The 27,042-nt window shown below is 32.8% G+C and overlaps 1 protein-coding gene across 1 annotated transcript; it reads left to right on the top strand.

Moving 5' to 3' along the window:
• Window positions 1-373: 373 nt before the first annotated feature.
• On the top strand, window positions 374-3,667 carry LOC105332466 (cephalotocin receptor 1). The gene is made up of 2 exons (XM_011435086.4): window positions 374-1,691; window positions 3,396-3,667. Exons 1-2 carry the CDS (start codon window positions 740-742, stop codon window positions 3,578-3,580), a joined length of 1,137 nt encoding a protein of 378 aa, XP_011433388.3. The 5' UTR covers window positions 374-739; the 3' UTR covers window positions 3,581-3,667.
• Window positions 3,668-27,042: the final 23,375 nt, after the last annotated feature.

Genomic DNA, 27,042 nt, shown 5'->3' with positions numbered 1-27,042 from the left:
GGTCGTTTTGCATTCAAATTAAATAAATGCTCATTTATAACAACAAACATGTAAATACGTCTGCCCAAAATAGGCAGAGGGCATGTAGATTCGTGAATGAGAAAATGAGAATTGGAACGATGGTATAAGCAGTGGTGATGCAGATTCTTTTTGTACAGTGATATAGAGTTCCTATGCGCCTATTACCTACTAATTCATATCATTGCTGTATGTAAAAAAGACACGAAGTGTTAATAAGATCCAATATCCAACATTTTTATTGAATAAGTCTCATATTTTAATTCATCCTGCGATTTTGTTATATATTCTTAACCGGTATAGACCACGATCATCATTTTTTTTTAATGTGAAACAATCTACCAAGTCTAACAGTTACGATGAGTGTTACAATTTTAGAAGGTGTCGCTTCAAATACAGTCCATATACAGTCATCTGAATATCGAGCGAGCTGCTGCGTTCAATAACATCCACAGCCATTGAGACCAAAGAAATAGAGAACAGGAGAGAGAAAGGGCTGAATTAGACATCTCGCAGTAATGAAGAGAGCAATCTGAACGGAAAATCGTATTCTTATCTGTTTGAAAATGACTGAAATGATTGATTCGATAAGAGGTTTTTTTACAGCCATGGAACAATTTTTGATATTCATTGTGTGTGTATAAAAAGTCAACAATAGTCGAGTTTCTTCTTATTTCAAATCCTACCATTTCTGAGATATCGGCCGATATATTTCAACAATATGAACGGATCTTGTATAAACAATTTAAATTTTACGTGTCTACTTTTCACGGAGTTAACCACTTTGGAGACAACAAACCAGTCGGACTATTTACACAGAGACGAAACGTTGGCCCACGTTGAGATTGCGGTACAGGCGGTGATTTTTGTCTTCGCCGTGTTTGGTAATGCTACCGTTTTGGGAGTTTTGTTTCCCAGAAAACGAACACGAATGCATCTATTCATGATGCACTTGAGTCTTGCAGATTTATTTGTGGCTTTTTGTAACGTGTTGCCTCAACTTATTTGGGATGTTACGTACGTTTTCATCGGCAACGATTTCCTGTGTCGACTGGTGAAATACTTACAAATCGTTGCTATGTACGCATCCTCTTACGTGATGTTAATGTCAGCAATAGACAGGTACATAGCTATTTGTCATCCATTTTTCAGCCATAAGATTCGTTCCGGGAAAGTCCATCTAATGGTGTGCATAGCTTGGGTTTTGTCCCTTGTTCTTCCTGTGCCCCAACTTTTGATATTTTCCTACAAAGTCCGTGAGGATGGACAATACGACTGTTGGGCAACCTTCAACCCGGAATGGACACTCCCTCTCACTATCACGTATTACACCGTGACGGTATTTTTTCTACCCATCATCATATTAACTTTTTGTTACGGCCGAATTTGCTATGTTGTCATCAAAAGAAGCAGAAAAAATGACCAGTTTAACCCAACCAGAAACCCGTCCCCGGTTCCTTCCTACCACGAGTGCGTCGAGGGGAGGGAGGCACAGGCATTCTGCAAGATAAACGTTAAGCTTGTCAAAAATTGTCGTAAGAATGGCATTTCCCGGACAAAAATTAAAACCGTTCGGTTAACATTAGCGGTGGTGCTGTGTTACTTCATATGCTGGACGCCTTTCTTTCTTTTTCAAATGTGGGGGGCTTATGATTCATCGGCACCATACACAAGTAAGTATTCATTACGTATATCGAATAATGTCTGTATTTATCATGCTTAACTCAGATGTATTGAGATCCGTTCGAAGAGTATTTTTTCCTTCATTCATACTCGATTTTTACTGTATCCTTTCCAATTCTTTTGTCTTGGATACGCTGATGTATTTTCTTTTCGCATTTTATGATTCGTTGTGGATTAACAAGTATTTATTGAATTTTCAAAATCTTCATTTTAGAAACATTCTTACTTTTGTACCTAAAAATAATGTTTCATTAAATTTGGTTCTTTTTCTGTAATATTTTTTCTACTCTCTGTAGCATTGCGATAAAAAAAAATGTTCTATTCTCGTCCTCTTCAAGATCTAGTGTCAACATTTTGAAAATAAAAAAATATGATATCAATGTAATTCTACACCACGGATAGAAATCGTATTCAAAATTTTAACAGACGTCATAACGTTTTGCAATCGAGTTCGCTGTCTGTCATTGCCGCTTTCTTTCTAACACCTATATACAAAGACTACAAGTTTTAATGACCATAAAACCATAACATGACGTAGTTTATTGCCGTAAGTTCTGATGGATGTCGGCCGATTCAATGTATGTGTAAATATGAGATGTAGTGTTTCTAAAATTTACTTATCTTTTATTACGGATTGGTCATTGAAAATGAAACCTCTCGCATTCTAGCATTTTAGTCAAAACATGCCGTTCACATAGTCTTGACACTGTCGCTCTATAAAGCATTTTTTCTGATTAAAAAATTATCTGACTGACAGTCAACAGATTTTCTGCTCTGGTACGTGTACTATTTATCTATTTATTGAATTTTTTTTCTCACCTTTTCCTTTAAAAGATAAAGATGGTTATGTGTTAAAATAATATAAAGTATTAATAATGTGTAGATGATGTTATGTCACTTTTTTTAAAAATTGTCAGTGATTTTAACATTGAATTCACATGCACTCTGTCAAAACTAATTAATAGTTTGTTGTATTTATTAGATTTTTTTATAGCTTTCAATTTTTGTATTAATTGTGTCAACGACTGTTGATTTAAAAGCTTTATTCAGTTCAGTTCATTACTTGTATTTCCTTAGCCTATTTACACCCGAATTACCAAATTCAAGATCCATGCAATATACTGATATGCTAATAATAACCTATAAAAATTAAATTATGCTGTTGATGTTGCTAAGGAACGTAATTCAATGCTGGTATTAATCCTGAATTTTTTTGACTATTAATCTTTTCGGCTTTTCCCCAATGAATCTGCTTAGAAAAAAGGTTGACAAAACTTACACCTATAACTTTCTTCATCCAACCTATAATTGGGTAATGTGCAAGAAAATCAAATAAAGGTTTTATCAACCAAAATAAGAGACATTTAATAGCGTGGTTTTATATTTCTCAGGGAGACATTTTTAATCATCATGTTGTTCATTCTATCCTCAATCATCGATCAATTAACATTAATTTCATTGCAGGTATAAAGCATTAGTCATCATACTGTTGTGTATTGTAAAGTTGATATTTAATGTGTCAATATATTTTGTACAGTCAACTTTCATTGTAGGTAAAGGCTTTGTCATATCCTCTTATTATTGTACAGTTATTTTCCATTGTAGATAAAGCCTTGTCTCCATCCTGTTGTTTATCATACAATTAATTTGATACATCATCCTGTTATTTATTGTTTGTTTAATTTTCATTGTAGGTAAAGCATTTGTCATCATCCTGTTATTTGCCAGCTTGAACAGTTGTACGAACCCTTGGATCTACCTCGCCTTCAGTGACGGCTTAATGGACAGAATAAGACACTGGAAGTTCAACCCGACGCCGACGTCACACTTCGTCATGAGCGGGTTTCCTCTGCAGACGACGACAGAGGCCGCTGTTTAACTCTTATTAGTAGCTCTATCATCTTGAATCTTTCACCTTCATGTTCAGAAATGTGGAACTAATGAATAAAAGGGTTATTTATTAATTATTAAAGATGTTCAGTATTTTTATTTTAATGAGCATGGTTTTAGTATACCATAAGGAAGGCTGTGTATTCTTGAAAAGATCTACTTCTGTGATTTTCGATGTTTTGCTATTATCACGACGGGTTTCGTCGTCAATTTGAGCTTGGGAAATGGTTTACTCGCTTGCGGTGGGATGACCCGATTGGCAATGTCCAGTCCAAAAAGGTTTAGGACTATTGCACTGAAAGTAGAAGCAGGGAAGCCTTCAGAAAATAACTATGACTTTGTTGTTGCAGGTATCCGATCAGAATGACCGAGGTAGGGCACGCTATCTTAATTAATCGGAGACCTGGGCTTCCCTGGTATATTTTAGCCAATCAAAATTCAGATTCTTTGTTCTAAGACTATTTTGGTAATTGAACTTTGACCCCCGTGACCGTAAGCTCCGGACACTGACCATTAAAAAGAAGACGTGTTGTATATCTTATTTTATAAAATGAAATATATCGGAAAGGACACTATTTTTAAGTACACAATCAACGGCTAAGAGATACCCATAGTGTATAAAATCAACATTCTATAAAACGACTGAGACTAATTAATTGAAAACAAATTACATTATTAATTTGCCTTTTAAAACTATACATGAATGTAAAGATATTAAAATAATATATACTTTGTCTCGATTTTAGATTTTTTTTTAAAGTTGCCTTTATATTGCAACTTTCCGGCTGGTTTGATTTATAAATAAAAAGCAATGTTTATATAGTAAGACATCGTACAATGCATTATTGAAGAAATTGAAATGTTGCTGAAAACAGAGTAAATCTGGACCTATATTTATGACACAAGCTTGAAAGAGAATGTTTAAAAAGCATGTCCATGAATGTATGTGTTAGACAATACATGCAGCATTATATATTTACGCAACAATGACATTAGAATAACTTCTTTGGAAAATGTGTATGGTGTAAAGTATTATTGCCTTTCTTACAATTTTTGTTTTTTACACTTAACATCGTTTGACAGTAATAAATATGTTACAAAAGCAAAACCTATATACATGTAATATCAGAACGTGGGGTGCGTCTACCGTAATATGATGTGATGGTTTTTTAGGAGATTAAACGGTCAATATTAATTTTTAATTCCATTTATGTAGGATTAAAAACAGTGTGCATCTATCATTGGTGCAATGTTTCGAAATCGTGTAATATACTGCTTCAATTTCGCTTTTTATTCCTTGCTTCAATTCAAGAGCTCAGGGTGGTTTACTTTGCTATTTCCATGAGCAAAATGAGTAGGATGTTGTCTGATTTTGGATAAAGGACAATGAAAATTGCTGAATAATTCGTAGTTGCATTGAATTCTTGCTAGATTTCCGCCCTTTGTCGCAGACACAATGGTTGCCCTTTGAGTTTATTGATACATCTGTTGCACCACGTTTCCGCAAGTTATATTACGTTTCGGCCAAACAATATTACAATTCAGCATGCTTGTTTAAAAGTACTTTTCTAATTCATAGATTTTGCAGACACACAATAATTATTTCGGGAGGGCGGACTCAATTCACGTTACAATAGTGATTTTCATGAAAATTTTATTTGAGTTAGAGTTACTATAGATATATCAAATCAATCAGAAAACTACATAAAAATCGAATTAATATTAGTAGGGACCATTTCAAAAACGTTTGTAATAATACAATGTATTACTTCTCAATTCAACATAATGGGAAAAGCGTTCTTGTTAGAGAATACATGATTTAAAAGAAATTTGCAATAGACTTTCTAACCAAATTAAGATATGAAAATTATATAACGGTTTTGAATTAATATCATTTACAAAATTACTACGCCATTAACTTCGTTTTCAGGAGCACATGTCAAAGTGCGGTGTGTCATTATTTTTCTTCAATTTTTTCACGAGAAGTTCTTTGCAATCTCTAATAAAAAGGCTATGTACATCATTTCGAGCTTGTTATATAAATAAAACAACTTTCAGAGTGTGCTAAACATTTTTATGATAAAATACTTTAAAAATTAAGCACAGGGGCGGTTTAACTCCATTTCCAATTCGAGATTTGAATGGGATCGGATTGCAACTAATTTGTTCAAACTCTGTAAACTAATCTATGTAGATGGTAGTGAATAACATGAGCCAAATGAATATAAAATTCACTACAGTACTATGGAATCCCCTAAAGAAAATTGTGCATGTTAAATAATGTTGAAAAGCGTATTTTAGCATGTTAAATTATAGCAATGTCAGCCTCTTCTTGAATTGCACGAAGATGACTTAGAACAGCTATATGTTGCGTCAGCTCTGTCCACTTTAATTGTTTACTGTCATAATCTGCATGGATCACTCGAAGTCAAAGGCTTGAAAAATATAGGAGTTATTCCTGGTAACAAAAAAAAATTATATAACCTTTAGAAGATTTGGCGGGTGAGAATACCTACATGTTGATTGAATTGAATGATGTGCAATTGATACAGACAACACTGAAATGAAAACTGTAGAATTGTAGAAAAGGAGAAAATGCAGGTGCCTGTCTTTTTCAGATGCAAAGCTTTTGGATTTATTAGTTTTTACATCAGCTGCACCATAAACACTATAAAATTTCTCCCTTCATTTTGGTGAAGCTTGCATGTTTGTCCTTTGTTGTCGGTGTATTGACATAAAAAGATTTTTAAGATTTAATGATAGAGCACAATTCTCATTTATTTTCAGTAATTCATGGATAACTTGCATACGTCTTCAGAATTTTTGAGTGGGTGTCTCCGACTCCTGCTTTTACTACCATTACATGTATGTGTGTGGTGATATTTGGGTGGGTTTTTTTTTGTTTTGTTGGTTTTTTGTTGTGGTTTTTTTTGTTGTTCATTTTTTTAGTTTTATAGATATTACTTATATCTAGTTTTACGGAGTCTGTGGTTATAACTGAAGCCTTATTTCAAAGCACTGCATCTATTAAATCAATTTTGAGCATTACGGGCTGATCATTTTGGGTGGGGCGCGATCGAATGGCTGTGTGATAGATTAGAACTGATCACGCCCCGACCGTAATGATAATTTGTCATATTCTGGAATAATTCCTTATAACTTACAATGGAAAATTTTCAGCAAAAACATGATTAAATGTTGAATTAATAACATTGTGACGTAATTTTCATTTCGTATCATTATATTATTTATTACATACTTAGTTACTGTAATAAATACTGGTTTTTTGTATATGTGATACAGATGACATCACAAAACACGAATCAATTTGTTCAAGATGACGTTATTTTTTATTTTATCACTAAGTATGTAATAAATATAATAATAGATACCATTTTCCATATCACAGCCTGTATCAGACCTCGACCAATATCATCGGGCTGATACTGGCTGTGATATGGAAAAGGGTATATGTTAACCCCGCTTTGAATTTAATTTTATTTCAATATCTGACATATTATGATAAAGATTGTCGCTATGAAGTATTAAAATACTAAATTGAAGTGTAGATCAAACTTCAGTACTATGAAAATGACACAGTTTCATGCATTCGCTAAAAACTGGATGTTTCATTGACTCATACCTCTTCAAAGGGGCATGGTTACGATTTTAGTCAAAAATTACTTTTCCGATTTTAATGTTTACAATGCTTTAGTAAGGCATCTTTAATAGGCAACCAAAATTTGAGTGTCATTCGTTGAGTTATAAGCAAGGTACAGAGCTTACATTTTTTTTTATATGTAAACAAAGCTTTTGTTTACATTTTAAACGTTAAAGTGAAAACTCCAGTTTTAGGCCTAAAATGAATGTAGTGAACGTTAGGATCTGTTTATTTATGCTTAAAACGAATAAAAAGGTGGAAAAATCAGCTGAAAAAAGAACTTTAGCCGGTAAATTGAACTAATGTAAACAAAAACAGGGCACGAGTCTTGTTTACATTACAAAAAAATGAGAGCCATGTATCTTGCTTTAAACTTTACTAATGACTCTAAAATTTCATTTGATCATTGAAAATGCATTATAAAAGCATTTTAAATAATTAAAACAGAAATATAGAATTTGACCAAAATCGTGACCATGCCCCTTTAAATCTGAATCTAAAATTATATCTATTTCTGTATTGCAGCATAACAGAAGATATGATTATATGATTTTATATGCATGTAGAAAGTATGCGACACATTAAATTTTCCTACGTTAGATTATTCATTTTATTGTAAAGTTTCCGGGAAATGTTAGAAAGTTGCAACTATTCAGAGAGAAAGGTTATTTTAATAAGTGTACATGTAGTAGACAGTTATTGATCATATGAATGCTTAACTAAAACCCGTTTGATCATAACAATTTAATCTCCCATTTAGATAGCAGAGATTTATAGTTGGGGGGGGGGGGGGTGGCAAAAAAATCTTAACTTTCTATCCCTGATATAAACGATGTATCTCGTTCTTACAAAATGTACAATTTGTCCCTTAATATAGTAGGCCAGCGTTGAATAATCAGGAATCCATTTATTTCATATGAGTATATTTAAATTATTTTACGAAGTCTAAACTATTAAACGCTCTACATTATATGGGAAAGCAACAAATTTAACACTTGGTTAAGACAGATTATTTAGCAAATCGCACATTGGTTTGAACATATTTTACGATCAGGATGTAGAAAACAAGATGATTGGGCACAAGTTCTGAGTTAAAATGATTTCACCAGTCCGCACATTTATACATTAAAGTAACACACGAACTTGTATTTATGAACAGTATCTGCCTGTTTGGTTGATCAAATAATTCTCAATCTATAGAATCATTAAGTGTGGCCAAGGTTCTCTTGTCTTGGGTTCGAATTCATCTGTATGTCAAAATTATAATAGTCAAGATCGGAGGAACTCTAGCAAACGAGTTTCTCAGTTTGAAGAAGATCTAGACTGACTCACATTGAACATTGGAACCATTCTACATTTAGAACTCGTATGTTGAATATTTTTTTACCATTAACATTTGTATTGCCAGATTAATTGAAGTAAACCAAATTTAAATACTGACATGTACGAAGCCGACCATTTTGCACTTTAAATATTTTTTTTCGGAAAGTTATCGTCCCTTAAGGTACCTCACTACACCCAGACTTATACTTTTTAAGAACTACGTCACAAGATGGCGATTTAAATGTTTTGTTAAACTGTTTATATCGTTTGATGCGGTTGTATATCGTCGTAGCTCAGTGGCTATAGTATTGGGCTTCTGAACTGCAGATCATGAGTTCGAATCCGTCTTGAGCTTTTGTTCATGCTTACTGAATAAAATTTTCGAAATGTAATTTTTCATCAAAAATTGCACCTTTTTTTTGCCTATTTGACTGAAATACTTCTTAATATCCATTATGATATCTATCATAATCAAGTAATTTTCTGCTGATTTGATAAAATAGTTCAAGGTGTAGCGAGCCACTTTAATAGAAAGAAGACAAGATTAAATTATAAATATATTAAATTAAAAATGTTTGCGGTAATTATTCCATATTCCACAGAGTTTATACATATACCGGTATTCACCAAGAGATATGAATTTCTAATGATTTTTTACAATATCTTAATAACAATTGCGCTGCCTATAGACTCGGATGTAAAATTCAAGGTTCAATTTATTGGAAATTAATCAATTCTTTAAAAATTCTTTATTTGGAGTATTTTATTTGATACATGTAACATCCTCAAAATGCTACCATAAATAAAGATATCGGACCATCCATATATTAGGTACAAAATATGGTTGTTATACATGTCCATTGAATTTTCTGAGCAATGGCTTGCTCGAAGCTAGCGCAAAAAACAATATGAGGAGGTCGAATTCTAGATATACGACCAAAATAAAAAAAAATTCAGCTTAAGAAATTGTGTCACGTGAACATCATTCTACATTAATGTTTCCCACAGTGACAGTGATCACATTTCAGTGTTATGGCATAGGCCTTTGTAACGTTTGACCCGTCACAATATGTTATATATTACATTTTCTCGTGACTCAAATAAAACGTTTTGGTCGATACTGTCACTTTCTTTGATTGATTTTTGGAAACTGAATATTTTGATTGTTACGTAACTGAGTATTTTGTCGTTTGATATACACAACAGTGCTCAAAATTATATTGCATAACTTCTGTAAGGAATTAACATTTAAGAGAGAGTTGGGAAGAGAGAAGGTACTGGATTACAATATCTAAATTAATCACTTTATCATCCAGATCCATATCGCGTATTAGAGTTTCGCCTCCATTTGCTTGATTCCAAGACGATTTTGTATTGAACCAAATTAGACAGTGCGAAGACGAGAGATTCCAAATCCAACTCCGTCATCAGAGTTTAGATGACACTTACCCAACGAGTGCAATTGAGATAGCTGCTTGATTGACGGGGAAACCAAGTCACCTCTCGTGTTACTTGGGCAGCAATAAGATACTCAATATAAGGACGTTATTATTCTTGCCCAGTTTGTATTAAACACTATCAATCAAATTGCTTAGTTTGACCAATGATAAATTACATTCATTTAAGATTTTTTGTAATGCATTTGTGCTCATGTGGGAAATTCCTTTCCATTTGTCATTGGATTTCTAATAATTAACCTATCTTTTGACGTGGTTTGTCATTTCTTTTCGTTCTTTTATTTTTTTATCACGGGAAAAATATTCTATTTGATATAGAATATGTATGCCCCAATTGTGAATGCTTCATTGAAAATTCTAACGAAGTTCAAACAGCATATAAACTCTTTGACATCAAACTCAAAAAGGGGAACAAGAAATAAAGAGGAAAGTAGAATCATTCAGGTTTATGAAGTTAGTAATCATGAAATCTGGACACAGTAAACTGGCCTCTGGCCATAAAATTCATTCTATATATCATGAACCTGTTGGTTAATGATCGGTTTAAAACTGTGTTATTGCTTACATATTAAACACAAAAATGGCAAATATTTATGTATTATTGAGTATGAGATTTTATTCAGTGCTTTCTATCTATATATATACACTGTATAAAGAGAGAGAGAGAGAGAGCACTGAATACAATTAACAACACTGGGCATCTAAAGAGTGTTGGATCTATTATATATAGAGACTAAGCTAGTGAAATGAATACATAAAGCACTAAAGTGCGCTAACGACACGAACAATTGATATTGTCAAATTGTCTGGAAAACTATTCCCTTCTTCAGGACCTGAAGAAAGGACTGATTGTCCCGATAATTTGACAATAACAATTGTTGTGTTTTTAGCCATTTATATATATATATATATATATATATATATATATATATATATATATATATATATATATATATATATATATATATATATATATATATAGGTAAATCCAGAAAAAATTCACAGTGGTCGGATAAGATATAGAAAACTTAAATTTTACAACTGTTGTAAAACATCTGAAGATGAAAATGAAAGCGCTTATGTTTTACTCGGACTTTGTGTTTTTATTCATTTAAGTTTATATATATATATATATATATATATATATATATATATATATATATATATATATAAATTTCCCCGGATCATTTAATAACTGATTTCCACATAATGACTCTCTGTGTATCGGGTTTATTAAATAGTTCTACCACGTCACACAGTCTCCTATAAATACTTCAAAGATTTCTGAAGTCTTACACTCTGATCCAAATTTGTATTTATTTTGTTGAATGAGAGCAATCCTTTGTAGGGCCTCTTATTAATTAAAGAAGGGGTCAAACAGCAGATAACAATATCATTTCATTCGTATTCAATTCAAGAAATCGTTAACATTTCTTCTCTTTTGTGTATCATTACAAATCATTTGGGACCATATACATGGCATCTCAAAAACAATGCTATGATGAAATTGGGAAGGTTTTTATTTATTTGTAAAATTAACAAATCAAAAAGAAAATACAGTTGACAAATATCAAATTTATGGATCATGCACCTGCAGATAGGAACATTTTGTGCTGAATGTTCAGTATTGAAGCCTAAAAAAGTTTTCAATAGATATGAAATTGTTGCCAATTCATCTGGAAGACCATCATTGTACCATCATTGTACAAAAACGATTTTTTGGACTTTACACGACGGCAGTTTTAAGCTTAAATGCCTTTGGGTAGGAGTGGTAGTCAAATTAAAGTCATGATAATGCAATGAGATTATATAAACATACCACGCCACTGAATGCCTCATACGTATTCTTGTTATACTAGGTTTATCTTCAATCTAGAGTTGAGAATTTTCTACAAAAATAAGCCATTTAATCAAATTAATTCCTATCAGGAAACGCTAGCCTAGAAAGAAAATGCATTTTCAGTGCGTTTACTAAATCAAGCACATTAAGAGATAAAATTGGTCGTGTTCAGTTTTTACTGTAAAAAGTATACAAAACATTAGGGATGATTATATTTTCATTATTATTGACGAACAACTCTTTTTCAAAATAATACCAATTATTTTCAATAATCTTCATTCAAATATCCATAATTGTGACAGCAGGTTTCCTTATCAAATCCACAACATTTGAATACAGTTCAAGCATCCTTGTTAAATGCATGTCATGTTATATTTGACCTTCAAGTACCTACCACGTCTATAAAATCTTTCTTTTAATTTTAATTGATAACTTCGTCTTGTAAAAACCAAGCTATATGGTAATACATTCATTCCCAAGCTGTTGGATTGGTCTCTTGCGAACACAATTGGTTTAACATTAATGTATTTTGAATCGGAACAATTTCTGGTCATCGCTCAATTAAAAAGGAATCTAGTTGTAAGAGGGCTCTGGGCCAAGAGATTAAGAAACACTTTGGAAAATTGAATTTGAGGGCACCATCCGTTGAAGACTTCGACACAACTTGTGATGGTTTTAATATGTGCGCTGCAGGAAGTTGTCACGCGATGTCTCAATTATTAACCCACGGTATCAGAACCACAACAGCAATGAATAGAGATGCAATTGCTGAGCTAGGAGTTACCAGGAAGTAAAGAGATATTTCTGCAATTTTTTCCAGGGTAATTATTGCTAATTAATGTCTGAAAACGACAAACTGCCTCCATTAGATGGCTATGATGGCTGCTCTTAAGACTTTTTAAAACAGTTCACGAAAAGTTCACATGACAAAAAACTTCCGGCGAGAGATCGATTATATATATTTATTAATTATACTTAATTGAAAAAAGACAAACTATTTGATAGAAAAAAGTAGTATAGCCTATGAAGGTAATTCAAACTGGAAAACGAACAAGTAATTACAAGTAATACGCCATGTTGTATTTTTCATCGGTTATCACCGATACATGTACAATCTAATAAAACATGTCAATCACTCGATACATGTACAAACTAATAAAACATGTCAATCACTCGATACATGTACAAACTAATAAAACATGTCAATCACTCGATACATGTACAAACTAATAAAACATGTCAATCACTCGATACATGTACAAACTAATAAAATATGTTAATCACTCGATACATGTACGAACTAATAAAACATGTCAAACGGATATTCAGCAGATAAATTTTCAAAAGAAAGGCCATTTTCCCAATGTGATTTGTTGTTTCCTTATGTATCATTTTCATTTAGTGATTTATGTAAAAGTGAATAGTTTTCTGATTGAATGTTAGTATCGAATATCCAAGGTATTGATTTGTGTATTGAATATCCAAGGTAATAATTTGTGTGTAACCCTAATTTAAAAATAATTCTGCCATTTTAAGAACGGTGGAAAGGGTGGGTATCATTGCAAGAAGTTGTTACATATTGTCTATTACGATACAATGTAAGTAATAATCGGTGTTGGATTATCACTATTAACAAATATTCATCAGTTTGGATTAAAATATATATATATTCATAGAGCTGAAATATTTACTGGAGGAACTAAATCGCCGAAGCAGGGTGTACCCCGATTTTCGATTAATTGGGCGATTTCGTTCATATTGAAAAGGGTATTTAACCCGCACCCGCGTGTCTTACTAAATTTACATTAAACAATTACTATAGTCAAGTGTGTATGTTAAATATCAAAAATTTTATTTGACCCCATTCCCCATAGATCTATGGATGAGTTCATTCAAAGTATCGGATATGTCTTCATTTGGGTGAAAAGTAAAGGAGGACTTCACACCATACTGTATCATTCATTAAATTTAGCGCGTCAAATTAGTGGACGAGTCCAAATTTGAGTAATGCACACTGTGTGTACACTTCCTATGGTTGGAAATGACAAAAATGCCTCTGATTTTGCATCATAATATTGTAACAAAATTAATATTATTTAAAATTTGGCTGTTTTATCTTCCGCCTTCAGGCTTACATGCACTTATTTGATATATGTAAATTTCTAAAATAATTTGAAAGAATGAACTAATTTAATTTCAAGTTATATACATGTACATGCACTAGATTGGAAAAAAAAGTCTGAAATTGCTTTTGAAATCTACACGTTCCCTTTATGAATTTATGAACGGCAGCAAAAATTAATATTCATATCAGTTTTAAAAGATATCCTAATAGATACATGCATGCTTCCATTAAATACTTTTGTTTAGTCAGGCAAGCTTTTTGGAAAGCTATATTTACTTGTAGGAGATTTACGGAGACAGTCGAGCGTCTGGTTGAACGAGACTGTATTGAACTCTGGCGTAGGAATACATAAGACTACAAAATATCTTAATTGTTTGTATCATTTAAAATCTGACTATTTTCAAGGTATCTATACTACTATTATAATATTAAACTTATAGACTCGAATTTTTGGGCTTTAATACCGAGAAATTGGAAGAGTACTGTCTTAAAGTTTTGTTTTATATATTTTAAACGTCATTGGTACTTGAAGATTACCAATTTGTTTTTATTTATTCTCAATCAAGCTTCGCCAATTAATAATCAACGAAAATTCCTTTAAAAAATCCGGAAATTATCTGGATTGTTTGGATTTTACAATCTTGCACATGCGCATTACATTCACGCTAGAGCACGGGAGGCTCTTTAGTTTATGTTTCCACAATATCTCATTTGCATGGATAAACTCAGAAACGATATTACAAGTACGTGTAAATTTTGAAAATTTGTCTTATATTCTGTTCATCAAAGGAATACAGGAGATAACTCTAACTCAGTGCATTTAATGTGAAATATCACGGGAGTTCCGAATGTCAACATGGTGTGTAAATTCGAAGCGAGTAAAAAATGTTGGTGAAAAAGTGTGGAATTCTTCATTAAAAGAATTAAATTTTTAGTAGAAAATTTAACTGTTATTTTCAATGCAGCCTTAATTTTCTCCAAAATCGTTTCGGAGCGATTCTGCATTTTTTTTTATACATTATGGGTATATGGGAGGCATCTTAACTGTGGTGAAGCGAGACAGTTAGATTATTCTAACTAAGCAGAATGTCGTGAAATTAATAGCATTATTTATTGTAGTCTTAAAGCTTGGTTTTGTAAACGTCAACAATACGGTGTGTCGATGTATCCATTTCATAAATGTCCGATGTAATATGCAATGTCAACCCGTGCACGCACGGGTCAAAGTCTAGTTTATAAATAAGTTTCCTTGAGTAAAAATGCTTCAGAAATCATTACATCGAATTTATCAATTATTTTCAAGAACTAAGTTTTGTCAGCGATGAAGATTTGTGCTTAGGTCCAAACACCGTTTCACTTCCGGTTGGCCAGAGTAACTGCATACTAGGAGACTTGATTAAAATCAACTCCCAAAAAATTAACTCTTTAAACTGGGTCATGCAATCGCTCGAATATCAAAATTCAAATTATGCACAGCAACAAAATCTACGAAATCAATGATTAAGACGACCTATATATATTACGTTTGAATATGTTACACACGCACCGCAAACTTTACATTATAATGTGGGTTTTTTCCTTCACGTTATCGCAAATGCACCGTAAAAAAAATAACGCCATACAACGCCAAATGGCGTTCTTGCTTTTCTTTATGCATAAATTGTTTATTTCTTACTGTTTATTATGTTAAATAAAAATATTTCGACATTTTGAAAATTTAATCCAATATCCTTATTTATAATTTACCGAGATCATAACGGAAAATTTTGAGGCCTCAGTCTCAATTGTGTATCCGATACCTTAAAAAATATCTTCAATCGGTGTAAAGTCTTAAACGACAGATGCAGTGGTGGATAAAAAAAAAGGTCTATTTTAATTTTACAAATTGTTTAAAGCAGTTACAAAGTCAAACTATGTAAATATTTAAATGTTAAACAAGTAACTTTACCCTAGTCACAAAAAATAATTTGCCCTAATCGCAAAATATCGCTTCATCAGCTTTACCCTAGTTTAGGGGAAATCTTCGGCATGCGATATCTCTATAATTACGAGCAATTTAAGACAGATGTACGAGTGGACATTGAGAACTAACACCGCCCAACATACAATGCGCATTAGTTGTTAGAATCAATCATGGAAAAGGTGAAAACTTGGGCGAAAAAAATCTGAAGCGTGCTTCCCTTTCGCCATCTTGGACTATGGTAAAGTGCGTTACCCTAGATTTGAGAAACTATCTCTTGGTGTTGTGAGCCTCCTTAAAAAAGAATTCTCAGACTCTCTATTTACAGGAAGCACTCCCATATATACATGTACATGTATCACATTCTACATTGTTATAACTTAAGTTTGTATTTGCTCTATGTAGATTTGGACGATTAAACTCGCTATTTCATCTAGATAATCTTCAGATAGAGCAAGGTGAGTGCAATAAAATAAATGTAAATATGTGTAACTTAGTAACTAATACCGGTTTTATATCTAATAAATGACTGTAAAAAAAATCCCCTGTAAATAACATATTAAAGCGTTATAACTACATTGACACATATCGGTGTGGAAAAACAGACACACATGTAGCTAAACAGTTGTATTATTAAAGTAATCGAGAAAATCTATCAGGACACCCAGGGATATAATCACAAATCTTAACCTCTGTGTTCTTACAGTGTATTCATTACAACATTAACTAACACAGTATTTTTAACGTAAGAAATAGATGTACATGTACTGTACATGTACATAGAAACAAGCGATGCCATCTTATTATCAACAAAAATCACCTTCTTCGAACGATATTATGTTTTCTGGAGTTGTTAAAAAATTTCAGTATGAAAACCATTTATTGTATTAAATAGAAAAATCTTTAAAGGGGCATGGCCACGATTTTGGCCAAACTCTATTTTTCTGTTTTTATTATTTACAATGCTTAAGGAATGTATTTCTAATGATCAAATGAAATATGAGAGTCAGTCGTAGAATTATAAGCAATATACAGTGCTCACAATTCTTTGTCATGTAAACAAGTCTCATGCCCAGTTTTTGTTTACATAAGTTCAATATACAAGTAAAAAATCTTTTTCAAGCTGATTTGTCTATCTTCTTATTTATTTTAAGCATAAATAAAACAGTTCCTAACGTTTAACACATTCATTTTAGGTCCAATACTGGAAATGTTACTTCAACATTTAAAATGTGAACGAAATCTTTGTTTACCTACATGTACATGTTGCAAAGAATTGTAAGCTCGGTCACGCGCTTATACCTTAACGAATGACTCAAATTTTGGTTGCCTATTGAAAATGCCTTACTGAAGCATTGTAAACATTATACTAGAAGTCGAAAAAATAATTTTTGGCAAAAATCGTGACCCATACCCCTTTAAATAATTATTATGAAAGACAGCATTCAGACAACTTGCACTGTTTCTTGATTGTAAAATATTTCTCTGCGTTTTATAAGAGATACATTTAAATGCTGTATGAGCAAGCATTCTGGGGATTTTTTCATATTAACAATGCAAGTCCTGTACCGGCGAACCTTATATTGTTAGATAATGTCATTCTATTTGATAAATAGGTTTCCAGAATATTTCAAACATGTATTTTCATTCTGAGAAATTGATCACATTGATTCAGAATCTTGCCCATTATATCCTGTAGAATATTTACAGATATTAACCCCCAATCGCAACTTCTCGGGCCTTTCCGGCAGGCTCGGAAAAGTGATTTTCCGAGGCTGCCGGAAAGGCCCGAGAAGTTGCGATTGTTGCGATTGTATAAACTCCATCTTATTTTTATTACTATCAATTTTTTTTAATTATATGACATGATAACCATGTGGAATGAAAATTCAATTCTGTTGGCAATGCAGAAAAAGGCTTTTATGTTCTCAACTGTCTCCACAATCAATTACATGTATCTAAAAATATAAACGCTCCGATGTTGATATTTTTTCTTGTTTGTTTTTGTTTGTTTTTTTGTTTTTTTCGATTTTCAGGATTTCGGATAAGTCTGCCCCTTGCCCCCCTTTCCATCTTCAAAAACCTACTACGTGCCTGCCATTTGCATATATGCTACCAGGCTGTACGATATGAATGCATTTGAAAAATTCAATTTAAAAGCAAATAATTAATATTTTGCATTTTATATTATCTTGCTAAAACATACCATGCAAAAATTACGATGTGAAAGTGTATCATTATCAGCAACAATCGCAGCTTCTCGGGCCTTTCCGACAGGTTTGGAGCCTGCCGAAGAGACCCGAGAAGTTGCGATTGTATTTATTTAGCCAATCTCTCACCAGAGGGCGCGTTCCGCAAGCTTCACTAACACTGTTGAAGCACAGCGTAATACGCCCTCTGGTGAGAGATTGTTTATTTAGCTATTGAATTTTGTAGGACGAACCCGATCAGATCTAGAAAACTGTTGTTTCTCATCATAGAGCTACATAGTAAGTTTTTAATCAATTTTCTAAACTTATGCAAAGAAAAAAATTAGAGGAAGCCAAGTCGGGACTGAATGACTGAAACATTAGCTCAAAACTTTTATAGCTTTATTGATGAAGTGTAGGAACGACATAAGTTGACAGAAATGAGCATCGAGTTTCAAACGCAATTACATTTGTTTTTTCGTGGAATTTGGGAAAACACCCAATAAATTACGACTGGATCCAAACGTTAGAGGATTTTTCTATTAACTCTATCAGGAAAAACGAGTCGTATAAAATTAAAATCATCATCAATCCCGACTAAAAAAGTATGAAAAACTGTGTTGGGGGAAAATGACTGACAGAGATACATATAACAACTGTAGCCCCCCCCCCCCTTCCCCTCGGTTTCGATAAAACAGAATAATCAAACATTTTATTGTGTTGCTTTATTTGTGCAGGTGTAGAATAAACGGGAATCGTAAATTCACAGGAATCCATATACAGGCAGAGTTACCCCTCTTTTTCCTCTTGATTACTGGTGAGCACGGCCTGCCCCCCCCCCCCCCCCCACCTTTTTATTGCAGAAAATAATATTCTTAAATTTACATAGTAAAAAATGAATAAGCATGGATTTGCCCCCCCCCCCCCCCCCCCCACTTTTTTGGAGTATGTAAAAAATTGGAATGGAAATGAGAAAAATCGAAGTTATAGATAATTATACTACGGCAGCCCCCCCCCCCCCCCCCCCCCCCCCCGATTAGGATTTTGAAGATTTTGGGAAATTGCACTGGGGGGGGGGGGGGGCAGGCCGTGCTCACCAGTAATCAAGAGGAAAAAGAGGGGTAACTCTGCACATGCCTGTATATGGATTTGGGAAATTGCATCCCCCCACACACTTTCAAAATAGATGCTACGTGCCTGTCAAATACACTTAACATGGAATAAACGTGCAAATATTTTGTGTCGTAACCAAGGAAAAAGGGAATACAAAACAAAGTAATGTCTTTATTCTGTTTAATTTGTAATTCATATCTCTGACTGTAGCAAACAAAAACAGCGAAAGATCATGTGTTTGGATTTTATAATAATGTAATGCCATCAAAAGGCTGGGTCGTTAGGTTAAAACCATTTTACCATGTTACCTTTATTTTGTAGGAAATTAAAAAGGTTTAGATTTTGAATAAATTACAGCTTAATTTCCGTTGCCGATATCTGACTAATATTTTGTCTCTAGAATATTCATTTTGAATATTGATCTTTGCTCACCACTCTGCTTTCATAATGACGGAAATTAGATTAACTTTAATCGATGTTCAACAGTGTTTTAATTTTATTTGCTTATAGACAATGTGTTCTACTGTAGAAAATGTTTGAAATCTACTTTAATTGTAAATGAACACTCATTTGCCGAAAAACGTAAAAGTTACAGAGAACTCGAGTCTGCAATCATTTTTAAGTTATGTAGAATACTAGTATTTGCGGCATTGACGCTTGGAGGAATTAAGTCACCCCCAAAAGTTAACTCAGTCAATACGTAATCTTCAGAAATAGTTGACGTGGGGACATTGCTTAACTTTCATTAAGGTTTTATTACTTTCCGTGGGCAACAATTTTTGTGATTTACATAAAACTGACAGTTTTGAAGATTCGTAAATTCATGAACAAAGGTCATGGCATTCAAATAAGTTGCAAACAATTTAATTAGATGACCATTTCAATTCTTGGATCATTTATTTAACGAAAATCAACAGAATAAGTGTTCACCAAAAATTGATGAAACCATGTAATTTCAAGTAAGGTCAAGGAAAATTATATATGTGAATTTGCATCTTTGTAAGCCAAAGTTGCAGATGTATATAGTATTTACTTTAGTCCAAACAGCTAGATTAAGGCTGTGTCCTTCAAACAGAAAAAGACCTTTGTATATTTTTTGCCAAGGCCGTCTCACCTCTACCGATTAGGGGTTTTTTTTTCAAGAGGACAGACGTTTTCTTTCTCCCTAGAAAAGTTTGAACAGAAGCTAGAGGCGCAGTGAAAGATGTTTTGAACAGGCATCGATCATTATGAACGTTTACCATCACATTTTTGTTTTGACATACATGTACATTGGTACCATATGCTAGTAAGTAAACGTGACAAGTTCTACTAGAGCGAATATAATGTGAAATAATGTGAACCTCATCATGTCCCATAGCGAAAATCGGTGTGTTGTTCGAGTTTTTGTATCCTATGGAATGCAACTAATGTATAAATAAAACTGCAGTCAAATTATCTTGCATGTATACTAGTTAAAAGAACGTCTTTAGAAGTATTCGATCATATGATAGCAAATATTTGTGAGTAGTCCAAATAAATCCGCTTAAGAAATTCAATGGTTCTTGTAATCATACACATCAATCTTTTTTTTTCTTTGGCTTGGTGATATGTCAATTTTACTGAGTTTAATTAAGTTAACTTAATTTCAATTTTTTTTCATACTTGCTTTTGACAAAGAAAGGTTGCCAATATATGTAGACATGCTTCAGCTGCAGGGTCTGTAACTCTCGGTATGAAAAATTACGGATGACCGTTCAAGGTCGTCCCTCCGAATTTGTCAGACCAGGAGCTACATACATGTATAATGTACGCTGCAGCTAGGCATACTTCTAATAATTGAAGCGAATGAGGGAGAGATGGGAAACAAAACTTCTTATTCTGATTCGATATACTATATACAGTGTACTGAGACCAGCTGTGCATCAAATCAGCAGCATTGTTGGATATTTATATCCTTATCTCTGTGTTAATTCTGTACCTTACTAGCAATTAGCAACAGAGAAAATAGATTGTACATACTACTACTTGTTGAGAATACTGATAATAGCAGTCATCACGTATAGGGCGATGTTGTATAATAAAATGTACTGTAATATTCAATGCGTCACCAGTACATAATAATTAAGGTCTTCCGTTTTCAACGGAAGACCTTGTACTGATTCTGTTGATAATTCTTTTTATTCTTTTTTTTCTTCTAGACGTTTTTTAAAACTGGAATATCTTGCTTATTTGTTGCCCTATAAAGTTCAAATTTTCAGGGCTTATTGGTGATTACTATTTCTCAATATCTACGGAAAATCGTTGAAATCAACACTTCCGGTACCGAGTTATTCCCCTTTTTAAAGAAAATATAGGCATTCTTGTGCACGCATAGGCTCAGACACCGTCCATAGCATGTGTTTCAAAGTCATAAATCTTGAAAATAGAAACTTTGAACGTTGTCCTCCGACTTTTGTTTTTACGATTTTCCTCATGTAAAGTATCCAAAAAGTTGTTGAAATTTTATGTTTTAAAAATGCTGATTTTTGGTGTTGTTTTTGATTCGTAACTTTTTAGTTTGAAATATTTTCTTAACAGCTATAGAACAAAAAATGTGCAAAATGTCAAGAACTTTCATTTGACATCATTAAAAAAGGGCTGGCCCCTTAAAGTAGGGGGATAGCGCCCTTAAAATTCTTCGCTTTTTAACTAAAAAACGGTTAATATTTCGACATAACTTTCACTGCAAAAGTTTTTCATTATTATCTTATTAATGTCGTTACATTATTATTTTGTTCGATTATTGCGTAATGTGAATGTAAAAAGGTTGACTTGTTAACATGACGTTGTTTTCATTTGGCAAGTAAACGTATAGTCTTTGTACTTATAAATGTTATTAATTAACAACTGAAAGTGTACCAGCATATACGGGATGCTTTAAACCACAACAAAAGGTTTTTTTAAAGTATCCATGCATGTCTTGCACCTTTCATGTTAAAACAATGAGCTACTTTTATTTAGTTTTTATATGTATTATTGACAATCCTTTAAAAACGAAAAAGAGAAAATATCAATGTATATTCTTTTCTTATCTAGCGAAAAACATTATGGATAAAAGAAAAAATGATATACTTCTATGTAACACATTTTAGTCATTATCTTGCGAGCATTTCAAATATCCCTGGGTTCTGAGCTGTGTGTACAATTACGTAACATATCTCTCGGGAAGATCGGTCGCGGCTGGACTAGCTAGCGGCCAGTGCTTACCTAATACACAAGTGTTGCGTCTTGCGTACATGGGTTTATTTAGCCACAAATACAGAATTTTTTCATTTTTAGCCTTAAAAATTAAACTTAACATGTAAACTTATGCTTTTTTGCATCATATAATTGATATAAATTCGGGATATAAACAAGAGCTTTTCATGAATGTTACTAATATCAAATTACAACAAATAATCTATTTCACAACACAAGATGATATGTTTGTTTTAAATATCAAATACTAGAATTTAAAACTTGTCTTTGTTTCCTTTTCCGCTTGATTTTTCTCTGTGTGTGTGTGGGGTGGGGGGGGGGGGGTATTCTAAGACAACAATTCGCTTGAAAACGGCAACATGAGATTTATATCAAAAATGAAAACAAACTAATCAATGAATCATTTTTTAATAGATGCGTATACATGTATATGAGTTTTGTTTTTTTATTTGTACATAAGCACTAAAAATTGTCATTAAACTGCACGCATTTACCCATCCAACTCGGGATCATGCGAGAGTGGAAACATAAATTATTATCTACACATAAGATCCGTACGCTTCAATGTGAATAGATTCATCGTGCAAACATAAGTTCAAGTTCTTTATTGAAAGAGACAAATAGATCTGATAGGTTGAACAATATATAACTTGAGTTTTGACGTTCTCGAAATTCAATGGCACAGAATGTAAAGATCGATTAATTATATAAAATATCGTCTAGCTAGCTTTGATGAAGCAAGAATTTTGATTTTGTTCAAACAAACACGTAATAAAACTATTTTTCCACCTTTACTCGTAATATTGTCTTTTTTCTTGACATTTTGTCGCATCTATAGTCATTTGTTTACATAAGCTGCGTATAGCCGGTCTGTGGCTTTTCTGTGTGTAGTTTGTGTGTGTGCGCGCGATACTTCGAATTTTTAAACCTGTGTCCTTTTAGTGGCCATCGATCCTCTCCCGTGTACATAAGTATGTAAAGTTTGTCCTTTCAAACTGAGTTATATGGGAATCTTGAATGTCAAATTTTAATATATAAGATATTTTGAATTTCAAATTCAAAAGAAATTTTGTTTTGCTTTTTACACAACTTTTAGTGTTTTAATTAGTTAATAACTTTAAAATTGTTTAGGTAAGGCTTTCTATTAATTAGCGATGAATCAAAAGATGCAATCATTTTCTGCAAGGAGTCATTTGGCCTACGATGTTCCCTGTGCTTCAACAGTAGCGACCAACCGTTATGTAATACCCATACCCTAACCCAGATAGCTTTTTAACCTGTATTCCCCAAAGCCGCAGTGAACTCTTCCATTCTATTTCACTTTAGGCCAAAATTGTAATATACGCATGCGTTTCATCAATCAATGCTGTAGATAAAATTCTATGTAGTTGTATGAAACAACTCAAATTAATACAAAAAAATCATTCTGAGACGAAATTCATGTAATTTCTATTAAGAAAAGTAATATTTAAAATCACTTTTAGCTGGAAACATGTACTCATGCTCTGATTTCAGTAAATAATAATAAAATGATATTTTATGGTATAATGAAGCATTAAAAAATTGATAACAGTATTTCTATTTAACATTATTTGAGTGCACATGGGCTTTTACATCAGCTCGGTATATATGATACATTCAAATGCATGTCTTAAACTGCACGTTTATGTATGATATTCTTACTTACGGTAAATGCTATGATAAATACATATCATATAAACTGAAAGAAATAAAAATTGTTAATTGCTCTGTACCCATTTCATACGCGAATCAAGAATTTTTTTCAGAGAGAGGGCCTTGGAAAGTGCATGTCTGTCGGACAGCAGACTCACCCAGATTGACAATTTCCTTTTCCAGAGGGGGGGGGGGGGGGTCTGAGGCCTTTAATACTACATGCGTTTAAATTGGAATTTTCCAAGAGGGGTTTCGGACCACTGACCGACCCCCTCTTAATCCGCGGCATGCAATCCAAGAATGCGTGACACGTGTTTGTAATGCAATGCGTAAATTGGAGCTGTTGTATATCATCGCCCCTTCAATGATAATTTTTTTTTTATCCAAACGGCTACGTTTTCATTCTAAAATTATTTGTTTATAGCCCATTCAATTATTTTTTTTTTAACATTCAATTTGTTATATTGGACAACACTTAACCGGCAAATTTTCCGAGACTAACGTTAAATGGTAAGACTGGTCTTGCGAATATCCAGCAGGTCCTAGCATATTTTTGTCATTAAGTTTATATAATATTAATCATAAAATATTTTTTATAAATTGTGGCATTGTGTAATATTGCGAGGGGTTCGAGTGATCATGTGTGCGAGTTATCTAACGATCTAATGTAGTATTCAGGCGCCATCTAGCGGAGATAAAGATTCAAACTCTGAGACAGATTGAAGTCTGAAACGCCAAACAATTTTACAACGGTCAGTCGTGATAAAAATTGATGATATAACAGAAATATCGTCGGCCAAGTGTTGATATTCACAAGCTGTAAGTCTTCGGTGTCTGTTTAATGATCATAAAGTGTTTATCAACGATAATGTTTCTTGACCATTGATGGTTTACATACACCCCCCCCCCCTCCCTCCCGTTGTTTTATATGACAACGTATGCGATCTTGATGCTTTTCTATGAAGGTTGAACAAGGATTTTCAAACAGTATTGTATGAGTTAACTTCTTTATATTCTTGTTATGGTGTTGTATCGCTAAAAGGATATGAAAGTGTTGTTCCAACCTTCACCCCCCATTTATCAAGAATGAACTCGTCCATAGGTTAACGAAACGCGGGTGGGTTCGGGATATCGTTTTTTGATTAATATGAATTAAATCGATTTATTTTGCATTAAGTGAAACAAATGGAACATATTACAAACCCGTTAGTTGTCTTTGCAGGCTTCACCATAAATACTATGCTTTTCAATAGATGTTGTAATCAGCTGGTAATGATAGATTGCCAGTTTCCCAACATCCCTGACCATTTTGACAAGCAGAAAGTAATCAAAGCTGCTCTCTCTCTCTCTCTCTCTCTCTCTCTCTCTCAATCTCTTCATATATACAAAGCAATATATACATATATTTATTACAGGGTTGTCTCTAAAAATTGAATTAGAAGGATGGAATAAAAAAGTAGTAGGGTGTCTTGCTTATAGCTATATTGTTTGAAATGCAGTAATAGCCAGGTAATTACTAATTAAGGCATTATAGGCGGGGGAATTCCCCGCCGCCGGGGTCTTAGAGACAACCATGATATTATCTGCTAAAATTTGAGCTAAGAGTTCAGTTGATTGACAAATATTATATGTAATATTTTTGTATATATGTATATAGAAAAAATAATATGTAGGCATCCAGGCTGTCTAAAAAAATGATATTAAGTTAAATGAAATGTCCCTTAGCAGGTTAACTTTTGAAGTTAAATTTTGATCATATTTAGAATACAGCTTTGAACTGTTTGTATTAAGTATAACTCCTATAAAACTGCACCTCAAAGTTTTGTGCAACTTCGTAGCTATTTAGAACACTATGTGCAGTAAATCTGACATTGTTTTTTTACTTTTTTAAAGGAAATACTGCCCTGCTTTGTTAAGCATGCTTAGTTTTAAATATTGTCTGTCCTATAACATGATTCATACCTGGCGTCTTGATGATTTAATGTCTGCATGACCTGATGGGTTATAGGACTAACTGGCAATATTTAAAAAAAAACATTCAATGCATATATTTACGTTTATATTTATATTCATAATGATATATTTGTGTGAAATATTTTTGTATCATTGCTTTAAAGCCATGAAACATATGCTCTAGTCTTTGTCTGGGATATAAATAGTTGATGGAAAAGCCATAAAACATGTTACCGGTATTTAGTGAGCTTCTGCAACTAAAAATACAGTGCCAGAAATTATGCTGGGAAAACACTTCTTTTTGAGATCGAAAAAATATAATTTAATGATTATTTTTCAAAAGAATTAGCTTTATTTTAAGTTTCATTTGAAGACACACGAGACATTCCTCAATTTTATATAATTTTCCTTCATATTTTACTCCTTATTTATTAACATTTAAACCTGTTAATTTCCAAAAAATTCAGGGTATATTACGTGGCTCTTTTCGGAGCTAGAATATTTCAAATTTTCCTTAAAATAGCATGCAAAATGCTATGTTATACTATACTATTTCAATTGAACACTTTTTATCTAAATAGAAAAAAGAATCATATAACATAAAAATATAATTATAAAATTACTTAGTGGAAATCTTCAGATTGTGGAGATAGGAAAAAATAGAAAATATGAAAGATAGTCGTGTCTGACCTTAATTGTCCAATTATATGGCAATAACAAATTATTCAAAATTGATGTCACATCTATTTGTGATCATACATGATGTATGATCTTGAAAATTGCATGTCTCAGGTTTCTAATTCTAACATAAGGGGAAATATACACCAAATGTAAATATTTGTTGTTAAGACAGAAATATAGATAGGCATATTTGCAATCAGCATGAAGTTTTGGTATGTTGATTTAGCAGGAGTTATACCCCTTATTTGTTATTTTT

This window comes from Magallana gigas, chromosome 2 (genome assembly GCF_963853765.1).
Source record: "Magallana gigas chromosome 2, xbMagGiga1.1, whole genome shotgun sequence".
Taxonomy (NCBI): Eukaryota; Metazoa; Mollusca; class Bivalvia; order Ostreida; family Ostreidae; genus Magallana; species Magallana gigas.
The sequence above is the reverse complement of the archived record's forward strand: the minus strand, read 5'-3'. Positions and strand labels throughout refer to the sequence as shown.